General features: G+C 38.2%; 1 protein-coding gene across 1 annotated transcript in view; it reads right to left on the minus strand.

The window, feature by feature from the left end:
* Window positions 1-5,224: 5,224 nt before the first annotated feature.
* LOC135774009 (arrestin domain-containing protein 4-like) overlaps window positions 5,225-13,766 on the minus strand; it is a 47,892-nt gene continuing 39,350 nt past the window's right edge. The window contains 4 exon segments of the mRNA XM_065283940.1: window positions 5,225-5,397; window positions 5,658-5,918; window positions 6,165-6,267; window positions 7,017-7,164. Of these exon segments, the coding sequence (XP_065140012.1) occupies window positions 5,225-5,397; window positions 5,658-5,918; window positions 6,165-6,267; window positions 7,017-7,164 (685 nt within the window).

The raw sequence follows: 13,766 nt of genomic DNA on the forward strand, positions 1-13,766 counted from the left end.
AACCCTGATAAAACCTTGGCTGTTTCTCAATTCCAAGAACGCAAAGAACGGACTTGCGTTCTCGTGGAGATCGGTCTTGCCAGGCGACCTTGGAAGAACGAACTCAGAAGGACGCAAGAACACAGAATGCACTTGTGAGAATTGAGATGTGTGCGATCTTCCTGTTGGTCACCTGACCTCCGCCATTTTGCCGCAATGACTTCTGGGGCGTAACGTGATTTCAGCGTGTAGGGGTGCGTTCCACTCCAGTTTTAGACACGCACTCGCGAACTTCCCTAAACACTTCCCCTCGGGGGAATCCCTGTCGCCATTTTGAAGTGCGTTCCACTTTGTTAAGTGGACGAGGGAAGTTTGTATGGACAGACCCTTCTACTTCATATGTACACTTCAGGCAGCTCCATATCCCACAATGCATTACGATTGTGATGTCACTTTAGCAACTCGCGATTTGCACATGGAGGGGGCGGTCTCCACTTTCCATGTGATCAAGGGCTTAGGGCGATCCATTTGAACCTACTTCAAGTGTTTCAGCAGTAGTGGGGACTCATACAATGTAAGCAATGACGTACATCTGAGTGAATGAGACTGAGGGAAGTTAGCGAGGGAAGGTCATAAAAAAACGAACTGGAACGCAGGGCAAGTCTGCACTCCATGCATCCTCGATATCAAGAACACATCCGGGTATTTTCATGCGTCCTCTGTTCTTGCGTTCTTGCGAATTGGAATGAACTTCGACAGTTAATGATGACGTAGAGCGAGAACATGAGGACGCAAGATCGCTGAAGAACGCATATTGAGAAACAGCCCTTGACTACCTGTAGTTTTATGGTGACTAGACCTTGATTAGCTAAGGGCGCACTCACATTATCCAAACCAAACCAAACCATGCCCCAGCGCGATTGTCACCCCTCCCTACTCCCCCAGATGCACGCACTCACACTGTACTTCTTATCGATCCGAGTCCGGGCACGCTTTCGTCATTAAGATGCGATTGTTTTGAAAAAAGCAGAAAGTAAAGAGCTCTCTTAACACTTGAAACCCACCGTAATGATAAGTCTGTGTTTTTTATTCAGAGTCATTTGGTGCGCGATTACAGACAGCCCTCTCACATGTACTCATATTGCTTAGTTGATGTGTCACGTGTGCAGCTCGGACATTCACGTTACCCCGCTGCTCGCAGCAAAAGGTTTTTACGGAGGCAGATGAACGTGAGTGGTCGCGCAACTGACGTCTTCACCTTTTGAATCGCGCTCAGGCGCGATTGCGCTCACACCACAGCCTTCCGCGCCTGAGCCCAAGTGAACCGCGCTCCGACCCACCTCTGCAACCCGGCCGCGGCGCGATTATACAATCCACGCCCGGGCACGGAACAGAGCGATCACACTAGTCAAACAAACCAGGCTTTGGGGGTCAAACGCGCCCGAGCGCGGTTTGGTTTGGATAGTGTGAGTGCGCCCTAATTCAGGTGTGCTTGATTAGAGCTGGAGCTTAACTCTGCAGGACATCGGCACTCCAGGATCTAAGTTGTCTACCCCTGCCATAGAAGAATTTTTTTGACTGAACGGTTCTAACCTTTTGTTTCAAAAAAGGCTTTTTTAGATTATAAAAGTTATGAAAGAAATAGTTCTTCCAAGAACCTAAGACTGAATGGTTCTTTGAGGAACATCTGTGGCATCACTGTGAAGAACCTTTTAAGAAACTTTATTTTTTAGAGTATAAATACCCATTCAACCAAACAAAAATGCAGATTGAATTTTTTTGAACAAACAATATAAATATGGTTAACATTTTTAATATGGAGTGAGGGAGTTTGTTCTTTACATACCATGGGTCTCTTGTCTGCGGTTTAATGAGAATTGAATGTTGCTATATCACCACAAGGTTTATACTTAAATTAACATACAGGTTGACATCTTTCATTTCACCCTTATATTTTTAGTACTGTCTTTCAGAGGATAACACAAGGTTTGTGATGGCCACATGCTAAATAATTCACAATTCTTATAAATATTGCACATTCACACTCAAATAAAATCTCACCAGATATCTCTCTGGATTCAGGGCATTCAGAGTTCAGACGACTCCAGCAGTCAAATATTACACTTTATGGGACTACAGAGACAAAGCAAGTTAAATACACATATAGGAAATGCAATGTTGTGAGGTAGGTCTCCATCATGTGCTATTTATGTTAGTTTAGTTTCAGGATATGGGCAAGATGTCAGCATGTTTAATGTTTACTCTAATGTTTATCTCATGATGTGTGGAGAAAGTAGTTTACCATTTTGTTAAAATAATGTAAAGCTCCTACACTCTAAAAATGTCTGGGTTATTTTTGACTCATAATGGGTAAATATTGGACAGAAAACACTGCTGGGTTAAAAATGACCCAATGCTGGGTTGTTTTAACCCAACTGCTGGGTTATAATACCCCATGGTTGCGTAACAACAACCCAACATTGGGTCGCTCCTACCCAGCATGTGTTCTGTCCAATATTTACCCATTATGGGTCAAAAATAACCCAGACATTTTTAGTGTATCAGGAACAAAGTTGCTAATGATTTTTTTATGAGTAACCTTTGACAACTGACTGTCAGATTTTTGTTAAAAACAACTCAATATTTATTCTGCTCAATAAAATTGCAAACTTATGTTTAGTAAAACAGAAAATTCTTGCTGTGGATATCAGTCTCTTAGTTTAATAATGCTGCGAATTTCATGTACTTGATTTTAATGCCAAGCTAATCAATCTAATAAAGATCCTTAGATTTCTGCTAATGTAGTTGTTCGGCTGCATGAAATCTGCTTCAAGCCTCAGCGTGCAGCTTGTATGATGCAATCAATTAAAACTACAGTTTTAGAAAAGCCAAAAGCTGTTGTTGTGCAAAATATTATATTTACAAAACAGCAGTGAAAATATAGCAGTTAAACATTATTAAACATGTTATAAAACAGTGTGCTTCTAATATCCCTATTTGGACAAAACATAATATAAGCAAACTGAAGCAGTATCTCAGTGACAAAACAAATCATCTATAGACCATTTCAAAAGATGTAAACACTACTGGTCCAGAAACACTTCCTGTTTCAGTTTGTGACTGTTTTTTTATTATTTCACATATATCATTATCTTTAAGATGTTTGTTTAACTTTTTGATTCAGTTCTATATGTTCTGTTGGTTGTATTTTATCCCAACGTTTAGTGTTAAAAACTGAAACAGGAAGTGCTTCATGACCAGTGTTGTTTACATCTTTTGAAATCCAATAATTGTCAAACTGTACTAGTCATGCATAGACTTTTGATAATGGTCCACACTGCAGTTTTTCTGGTCAATAACCACCCATTTAAACAGGAAAAAAAACTAATGAATTATATAATGTAAAGTAATGGACTAAACCCAAACCGACCAAAAACACAATAAACTGTGGTTTGTCCCTTTAGATGTCAAATAGACCCTGTTGTCCAAGTACAATAGTTGGTTCTTAATCAGAACAATCTGCAAAGCAGATCAGACCTATGCTGCTGGTCACAATTAGCTATGGGAGACAACATCATCCATAACGTGGTTATGATCAAAACAAAAGAAAAAACATTTACAATCCACAAATGAGGTCAAATTTAACAACATTTGAAAAATTGTACTGTAGAGAAAAAACAAATTCAAGAATAGACGTGTGTTATAGATTAACTGCTTGAGCATGGTGCTTCCATGTAGCGTACATGACGTTTGTTCTCCACCACAAAACTGCATTCATAGGCACCATGACACAAAATATAAGAAAACAATGGTGTAACAGTCAGGAAGAATAGATGCATAAAAAATGACTGACCTCCAAGTAAAGGGCAGGAGGCAGAACCGCGGAATTTAAGTCAGGCTGTGAAATCAAAGTCTGGTTGTGATTAATAAAGAGGATCTTCCCTTGCCACAACATCTGCATAGCTGGGAGGAGCTGTCAGGGCAATGATATCAAAACATAACTTTCTTGTACAATACTGTATTATTTCTAATGATAGGAGCTAATTATGTTTAATTGTTACTGTTAATGAAACGTTATGGGTTATGGTTTTACAGTTTACATGTAATACCAGTCGGTGGACATTTTGTTGTTTAAAGTGTAACGTTATAACAGCAGTATCAATCTAGTTTTGTTGAATCTCTAGCTTATAGTTTAGACATGTCATATACAGTGTTTAGCTAACATTATTTTCTAGAACGGAGATGTTTCCAAATGTATTTGCTACTACGTAACTAATTAAATATATAAAAAACAACATACGAGGAGCTCAGATGCAAAAGCCTCTAAACGCCATCTCCGTCAAAAATGAAATAATGATATTAAGCGAATGCTCTTGGCACGTTACTTTCGTGTTAAATCCACTTAATCCTGGCCTCAAGTCTTTCAGAAATACCTGTTTGTTGGCAAAATCCATAAAGAGTCCAATAATGATAAAAAAATTATTTACTTAACATCTCAGATGCACTTAAGATGGTTTTCTGAAAAAAAATTTACTTTTGTATTTTGAAAAGCGATGTATTTTACAGAAAAGGGTTACTGATTCCAAATCACCAAATTAATAAATCAATCAAACTCTAATCACTGATATATTTGACACATACATTGACACAAAATTTTAGTATACAAACTTGCTTAATAGCGCCTTGAATGTATAGTTAGTAGCGGTAATGCAACGTAATACCATGTATATTTCTATATATTTTCAGGTGTTCTATGATTTCTTTTTCCTTATTTTCTATACTGTATTTTCATGTCTCAACCAATTTATCTACATGCATTTTCTGTAAATCTGCCTGCAACAATGCAAAACTGTAAAAGTGCAATTAAAATAAATCTGAATCGAAAATGAATTAAATGAAGTCCTGTCACTTTCTTTGAATATCCTGTTTCATTTAGAGATGTGACATTATAAAAGTTAAATGTTTTGTAAATGGAATTTTGGTTGACTTTAAATTAAACTGCTGACAATATTACACATATGTGTGTTGTGCAAGATAATATCATAATTTACAGTTGAGTTTTACACTAATGTTCATATACATTAATTCTATTTTAATGTGAAATGTTTGCGGATTACTAGCACTTTAAAGAATATTTACATAATACAAATTGAAATGTAAATTAAATATGCAAAAGGCACAAATTTGCAACTGAATCAAAGAGTACACAATTGTCAAACACCTCAAAATGTTTTGGTTACCATATTCACCATAGTTTAGCTACCATACCTTCATCAAGGAGGGGAGGGGTTAGGAAGCTCATATCCACACTGGATTGGCTACTTATGCTAAATCAGCCACTGGCAGGACCTCTGTAAGGAATGGTACCAATTACTATTGGAAACTTCACTTTCAGATTTTCGGTACCAGGTATCTGAACTATAACCTAAAGAAATGAAACAACAGAAGAGAAACATTCATTCATTCAAGTTACATACTGTATTATTATGCACAGCTTTCTTCAAAGTTTCTGAAGAACATTATGTTAGCTACAACAAGAAATCAAAATGGTTAGCATACAGTATGTATTATATAGACAAACTTAAAAAAATGAAAATGTTTTTAAAGCGTCATGACTTGTTATCAGTAAAAATCTAGAAAGTCATGAAAATCTTTTCATGACTTTCTAGATTAATTACTACTCATTGCAAGAAGATATTCCACCTTCAGAATGTCTGAATTCAGAATGGAGGGACAAACAGGAGGAATCGTGAACATATTTCCATTCCACCTGTCAGAGAAGTGAGATGGGACAATATTTCCTCTGGCGCTGGCAACCTTGTGTTTGAAGATTTTACTTTTACCATTGGCCATATAGGTCTGAATCTGATACATCACTGCTTTTGGTACAACTAGACGAGAGGAGCAGTTCTTAATCTCAGCAAAAATTGTGATTGATTCTCTTTATGAAGAGAAAGAAAGAAATCAAATTTTGTTATATGATGAATAATATTCAAACTGTATTTGCAAATGATTACCTTGTTTTCTTATTTTGTCAATATTACATTACATTAAAAAATGTTCACTATACGCAATTCAAGGTTTGGTGAAAATGTTGTGGCGTTTCAGAAAACGTACCGTCACCCTGAGACAGCCTGATAGCTACTGTACAAAATTCATGAGATTAAATCCCAATTTTTCCTTACCATTGCAATAACCCTTGCGGTCTATGCTGACAGTCAGAGAGATGGAACCTGAAGTAAATATCCAGCGTCCAATCATCTTCTCACAGGTTTGTGACACTGGAGACTGTAATGTAACTTTGGGTCAGCAGTCTGGAGGATGTTTTCTAATGGCAATAAAAACCTTTCATCCAAGGCACACACAATTACTGATAACATTTTTATACTTTGTAAGGCACTGTATGTCGCTTTGGATATAAGTGTCTGCCCAATGCATACTGTAAATGTAAGTGTACAAAATATATACACAAAAACACCACTTGTTCTTATCTATACTGGCCTGATATGCAGTAAGCACCTCTATTTGAGCTCAGTGCCTATTAAAAATAAAGTATAAATAAAAATTGCATTACAACAAAGGAATTTCTGAAGACTTTATACCAGAACCACAATCTCTCAAGTACCCCGGAAAAGCAGCCTTTGTATCATTTCAGCTGCTGTTAAATTCATTGACACTGACTCTTCCATTAAAGGGTGCATCTGTCCAAATCAAGCCTCTGAGCCAAAGTCATTAAAAAACTTACGGAGCACCTGGATTCAAGTCTCCTTCCTTATGAGAAAAGCTTATGAGAAAATCTTTTCAACCATGTGCTTGTGTGAAAAATAAGCTGCTTTTCATTTCTGCTTCTTGCATGATACTTTTACATTTACATTTTAACTTAAAGATAAAATGTTTAAAATTTGCACTACCTAGAAGGTCTGCATAAGCTTATAATTTTGTTCAAAAACTATTATTTATGTGAAATGGTGGCACAATTTACTTCAGAATTCTGAAGTCAGACAAAATGTAAAGGAAGATGGTTTTGGCATACTCACTATTAGTGCTGGAATATTGACATCAGTGTGACTGATGATAAAAAGTCGTCAGGAAACACACCGATTCTTATGAAGGGGCAACTTGAGAACTGCCTGCACCATGTAATAAACACAGCCATGTTTTCCAATGAAAGAGGAAACTAAGGGACTTTAACACATAACGTAGAGTTCATCTGCTTGAATTGGAGCGAGTGAGACAGCAGTTTATTTTAAAAGTAAAAATGCAGTTAATAGATAAAGATTACCAAAAATGAAAATTCTGCCATGATTTATTCACCCCTAATGTTCCAAACCCAGATGAAGAGATATATTTTTTATAATCATCTTTTAATAGAAAACAAAAAGAGAATTTTAAACTTTGATTGAACTAGTAACTTCTTTTGGGGAATGTACAATAAATGGGCACTTTTATAAAATGGCAAAAAATGGGTATTGAATGATGCAAAAGCATCAAAGAACAAAAAGTGGTTGTGAATCAAAAGAATTGTTTAAATGTAGTTCTCAAAATAGCTACGAACGAAAGTTAGAGGGGACATTTCCAGTGGCGTAGCGTCTGGGCATGCAGGGTATGCACGTGCAAATGGGCCTGGGCCAATAGGGGGCCCGGCCTTGGGCCCGCCCCAGCTTTAAAAATTTTATTTTTTACATTTGTATTTGTGGCGGCAATAAATATATTTTTGTATACATATCATGTGTAGTGATTTCTTATTTCACCGTAATGTCAAATTTCTCTGTCCTTTCTTGTTTGCGTTTATTATTTTTTTGGACTCCGCGGCTGCCTTAGACTATTACGCCATCATTTTTTTACATCATGCATCTCCGCGCCAAAAAAAAAGAAAACACAGTGTGAGATAGGGATGTTCACATTGACCGTTTAACTGTTAACCGAAGGTAAGAATGTTTGACCGATTAACATTATCAGTTAAAAGAAAAAAATATTTGTTAACGCACAGTGCGTGTCTTCATGAGCCGACAGACATTTCGCCACTTTTCTATCTTTAATTTGTGAATGTCCTGTAAATGACACAAATTATTGCTGCCCTGACGGTCTGATAAAGTAATCATTTGTATGAGAAATCATTTGTATGCGTGTTTGGAAGCTGAACGGAGACGCACGCGTGTCCGCGCAAGATGACGTGGTCAATCCGTCTCGCGCACATCCAGACAGACCTTCGCTGATGGCCTCTGCTCCTGACCATAAACATCTCTCTTTTTGCACAAACGGAGAAAGACGACACAAAAGCTAAACTTTTTGAAAAGCGTCCTGCTTTAGAAATGACCACTGTGGTAGATCAAAAAGAGACAATCTGCCCTTTTTGGATATTAATCCTCTGGAATGATCGCATGCTCTTTTGGCGCTTTTCCATTGCATAGTACCCCACGGTTTAGTTTAGTTTGGGTCGGGTCAGCTCACCTCACTTTGGCGTGGTTAGCTTTTCCATCGAGTTTAGTATCACTTCGGAGTAGGAGGGATTATAGGCGTGTCGTTATATTTACGCTGCCTACTGCTGTGACATCATACACGTGAGAGCGTTGTTGTACATTCCCATACATTCATTTATTTCTCAGTCTGCCACAAAATTAAAATTGGCCACCACAAATAGATGTTTGCACATCGCGTTTATCACTACCTCTGTCTCACATGACAGTTTCTGTTCAAACACCCGACCCGTGGCGTCAGTCGACGGCGCTCCGCTGAGCCTCATTCAAGTTGCATTTAAGCATATATAATGCGGACGTGCACGTCGCGAATGTGCCGCCACAAACTGCAAGTCTGGAAAAAACTGTTATGGTGTCCCGGATTCTCAACCTGCGGATGTTTTTCATCGCTAAAAGGGTGTTTGGAAACTTATAGCAGAACACAGATAACAACATGTTTGCTTGAGACAGCGCAAGCTAGCAGGAAGCTAAAGCTAATATTTACATTATAGCGATGACGTGACGCTTCTCTCAGACCAATCAGTGATCTACAGTGTTTTCGCGTCACGTTTGGTTTCAGCTCGGGTTGCTTGGAACCCCAACCGAGGTGGTACGAAAAAAAGTATCGGGTACTACGTACTGCACCCAATGGAAAAGCTCCCAAAAGTAAGCTGACCCGACCCAAACTAAACTAAACCGTGGGGTACTATGCAATGGAAAAGCGCCATTTGATAAGGTAATGTTGCGTGAATATCTGATAATGTATGAATCCTGGTTCTGTTGTAGATCTGTCGCTGCTGTTTGCACGTTTAAATGAAATGTTTTGTTTTTACTAGTTCACAGACAACCGTCAACTGTATTCTCTATGACAACTTAATATTAAAATCTTATAAGTTAACGGTTAATGTTCGGTTCATAAGCTGCGGTTTTTAGTCGGGAAAATTAACTGATATGAACATCCCTAGTGTGAGAGGTTACTATAGCGGCTATCTACATAAAAATTAAGGATGGACAAATATAAACATAAAAGTGGGGCCTCAAAAAGAAAAGAGAAGACGGAGAAGTGAGTCAACAACTACCCAAAACATTTTGTTTTTCTTTATTTAAATCTACCCTTTAAAGTAAAAAAGTAAAGTAAAAATATTTGACTACCTTATTAAAAGTATATGTTGTTAACAGACCTGCGCGCCACAGTCAACAGTGCCAACGGGCAAGGTTGGGGGGGGGGGGGCATTGGCTTAAGGGGGCCCGTAATTTTTTTTGCATATGGGCCCGGGACTCACTTGCTCACAAGACTTTTTTAAGATGTCAAATAAAGCTTTGTTGTCCCCAGAGTACGTATGTGAAGTTTTAGCTCAAAATATATTGATAATTTATTATAGCATATTAAAATTGCCACTTTGTAGATGTGAGCAAAAATGTGCCATTTTGGGTGTGTCCTTTTAAATGCAAATGATCTCTGCACTAAATGGTAATGCTGTGGTTGGATAGTGCAGCTTAAGAGGCAGTATTATGCGGTTCTGACATCACATGGGGAGCCAAGTTTCAGTGACCCAGTTTACACATTTTCTAGGTTGATAGAAGCACTGGGGACCCAATTTCAGCACTTAAACATGGAAGATTTTCATGATATGTCCCCTTTAATAAAATAAATGAAGTTCTAAACGTAGGTTCGGGAGGAGCCTAAAACATTCAGTCCTGTCAATCTTCTCGAGAGCCTATTTAAGCGAGTTAATCTCCACGCCTCACATTGACGATTCATCCGGCATCCCTCCTCCTCCCCAATTCTCCTCCTTTATCTTGCCCTTTTCTCTATCTGCTCAGTGTTACAATGGGGGGGTTCTGAACTTGGGGCTCGAGCCGAGTCTCGGGTTCGAGCTCCCTCTGAGGACAGCAAGCCAAAGTTCATTTTACTATCATTCAATAGATTGAATGCACAGGTGAACTAGTGAAACTGACCTGGTTACTGAGTTTAAATCAATGACAGAACTTAGATTTTTTGGTTAACTAAGATCACACAATATAAATACAATTTTACTGTTGTATATTCTGTACTGCACATACATTAAATAATCTGAAACAATTTACCGTGACAATAAATCCATGATAATATGTCTCAAGTCCTTGATATCAAAAATACAGAAAACAAACACTGTGGTAACTCCAGTTTAAAAGGGAACTCAAGGGTGCCACAATCAAGGAAGAGGTCTTGGGTACTAATCAGATAATTACATCAAATATACATCACATTATTAGTTTAAAAAGCAAAACACCACCACACTTAAATCATCAAAGATATTCATGAACTGTGACTTTAAGAAAAAGATGTTCAGTGTAATCTTGATGCACTGGGCCTGGCCTACCTGTAGCTGCTGCAAGTGTCTTGGATAAGGAGAGAAGATTTCTCTGTTGTGAACATTGGGACATTTTATCAGGCCAACACACCTGAGCACATCCCTCGACTAAAACTTCAATGGCTTCAACCTTGGTGGATGCTGATAGCTGAATTAAAACATGTCCAGGCAGCCACCACAACATCACCAGAAGAGTAACAAATCTTTTGCTCGATGTTAAAAACCACAGCCAATGTTTTCAATATTTTTTCCATCTTTGTTTCAAAGTTGAATTAAAGCGCATTGTATTAATAATGGTGTATAATCGTTATAATGGCCTGTATTGCTTGTAACTCTGATGTTGAAACTGCTGTTACCAGCTAATCTAAAATTAAATCGCAACAGCGCAACTTTACATATCAACATACAGTAGTTTTTTTTTTTTTTTTTACTAAAAAATCCCAGACGCAATTGTATCAATGAAATAGCAAACCTCAATGCGTCGCCTGGCACGCGCTGTTTACATCCGATTCGTGAACGATTCTTTTTAACTGGTTCTTGTCGGTGAATTGGTTCTGCTGAATCAGCTCAAATCCTAGTGAACCAGTTTTTTTTTTTTTTTTTTTTTTTTTTTTTTAGTGAACCAGTTTTAACAGTTCGTTTGACTGATTCACACGTCACTCAATCATTAAACACGTAAAAATATGATCCTTCAACTGGTGATGCTTAGATTTGCAACAAACAAGTTCTCAAATCGGACTGAATGATCCGGTTGAGTGACTCGCAACTCAACTATTCATCAACGTCACACTGAAACGTCGTCATGGCACCGTGACTTCTCTTCCGAATTTGATTCCTCTGTTTTATTGGAAAGGACAATGAACAAGATGTAAGTCAAACAAAGTATTTTTTTCAGGCATCGATCTATCAAAAGGTACAAGGACCTGCGCCACGTGCCATCATGTTCGCGCGCTCTGCAGCAAGTCAGTCAGCTCGGTTAATTTCTGCAACCTTGCCAACCGCCATAAAACATCGTCGTATTTCTATAGGAAAGTGAAAAGCTGTTATAGTTCTTTTAAGATTATGAACCGATGGAAGGTTAGTAATCCTTTTAATCATATTTCTATAGTTTTAATTTCGTTGCAATTTTTGTATTTTCACTTACACAACAATGCTAAAGACTGTTTTAACTGATGTTCATCACCTTTTGAACTAGTTTAATCACAAATCAAAACTTCCTACCTAAAAATACACACAAGGAAAATATTTGTCAGTGTACAATGTACATACATTCAAACGCGAGCAAAGTCAACATAAAGCCATAAGTTACTATGTTACAAGTCAACAGCTGAATTAATGGTTTGTATAAAAATACTTATCAATAGAGATGGAGGTAAAAATGTAAAATAACTTGTATGTACAAATGTATTGTTTATGTAAAGGCCACTCATACGGATTCCATCCAGTTGATATTTTGATAAAAGATGTTAATTTCTGTTTTTATAACCGTCTTCTCTTTGTCACCACCCAATGGTACTACAGTACACAACATTATTTAAGCTGCATCAGTATAAATTTGGTCGTATGCACTCTAAAACTGTTATATCTACAGATATCTTTAATATTGACTTAGTAAGTCATGTCAAAGAAAATCATTGTGTCATCATGTTGACAATAAAGAGTAAAATCATACTTAAATGCTATTGTTATCTTAAATATAAGTTTAGGCTGGTTTTCACGGGCAGGATAACTTTATTTACATTATGTTTCTAAATGTAAATCAAAACCCCATCTCTGCTACTATCTTTAGTATTTAAGATCATATCAGTGACAACAACATTGGAAAAACAGAAATGAGTGTTAAAGGATTACGCCACTTTCTTAAAAAAAAAGAAAATCCTGATAATTTACTCACCCACATGTCATCTAAAATGTTGATGTCTTTGTTCAGACGAGAAGGTATTACATTTTTCGAGGAAAAACATTCCAGGTATTTTCTCAATTTAATAGACTTCTTGGACCCCAACAGTTTCAGTTTAAATTTAGTTTAAAATTGCAGTTTCATCGCAGCTTCAAAAGCCTCTAAATGATCCCAAACGAGGCATAAGGGTCTTATCTAGCAAAACGATTGTCATTTTTTGGCAAGAAGAAATGCACTTTAAAACCACAACTTCTCACCTTGCACCTGCCGTGTGTCATGCCAGTGCGACCTCGCGCAATTAGCCTTTCGCCGAGCCCCGCCCCCCTTAGTTACTGTTGCTACTTCCGACAAACAAATGACCAGCGCGACAGATTGCCATGACGGAAAGCGATCAGTGTTTCCCATACATAGGCTCTACTTGGGCGCTGCACCCAGGTAAATTGCGACCCGCCCAGGAAAAAAAAATCACTTTACGAATTTCCGTATTTTCTGAACTCGACTGGATGACCCGTGTTTTGTTGAGAGAGAGAGAGAGAAAGAGAAAGAGAGAGGTGGGGTCGGGTGACCGTGAAGATGATGTACGCGTCATAAACTAATCATCCAGCGCGGCAAACTGGATCAACTGCAGCACATACGGAGCAGCCAGGGAACTACACTGCGATCAAAATGGTCGCATATGCTTATAGCATCCAAGTTGGCTTCATTTTGCGTGCAAGCACGTTGTGTCTCTCCCGTTGAGTGTCCGTTCACGTGCTCTCTGTTTCTCAATGAATTTGGGTGCGACGCAAAGCAACCTCAGTGTCACATAGTATCCTTTCATGTTTCTGAACTTGAGCAGAGTTTTACCATTAGAGGTCTTTTTTCACTGAGGACGCGAGACCCGTACGGTTCCAGGTTTATATTTTAAATGGTCAGTCGGGTCCGAGTCGGGTCCGGGTCGGTCCTAGTTCGTTACTTCGGGTCCCAAGTCTGATTAATATTGTGTGTAAAACCCGAGTCCATCAGAGAACGGCCGCGAGCGCTACCGCGCTAAAGCTCGAGTGCTGTTTCTGACCACGCGCCGCCTCATTTTCTTTA

Source organism: Paramisgurnus dabryanus, chromosome 9 (assembly GCF_030506205.2).
Source record: "Paramisgurnus dabryanus chromosome 9, PD_genome_1.1, whole genome shotgun sequence".
NCBI lineage: Eukaryota > Metazoa > Chordata > Actinopteri > Cypriniformes > Cobitidae > Paramisgurnus > Paramisgurnus dabryanus.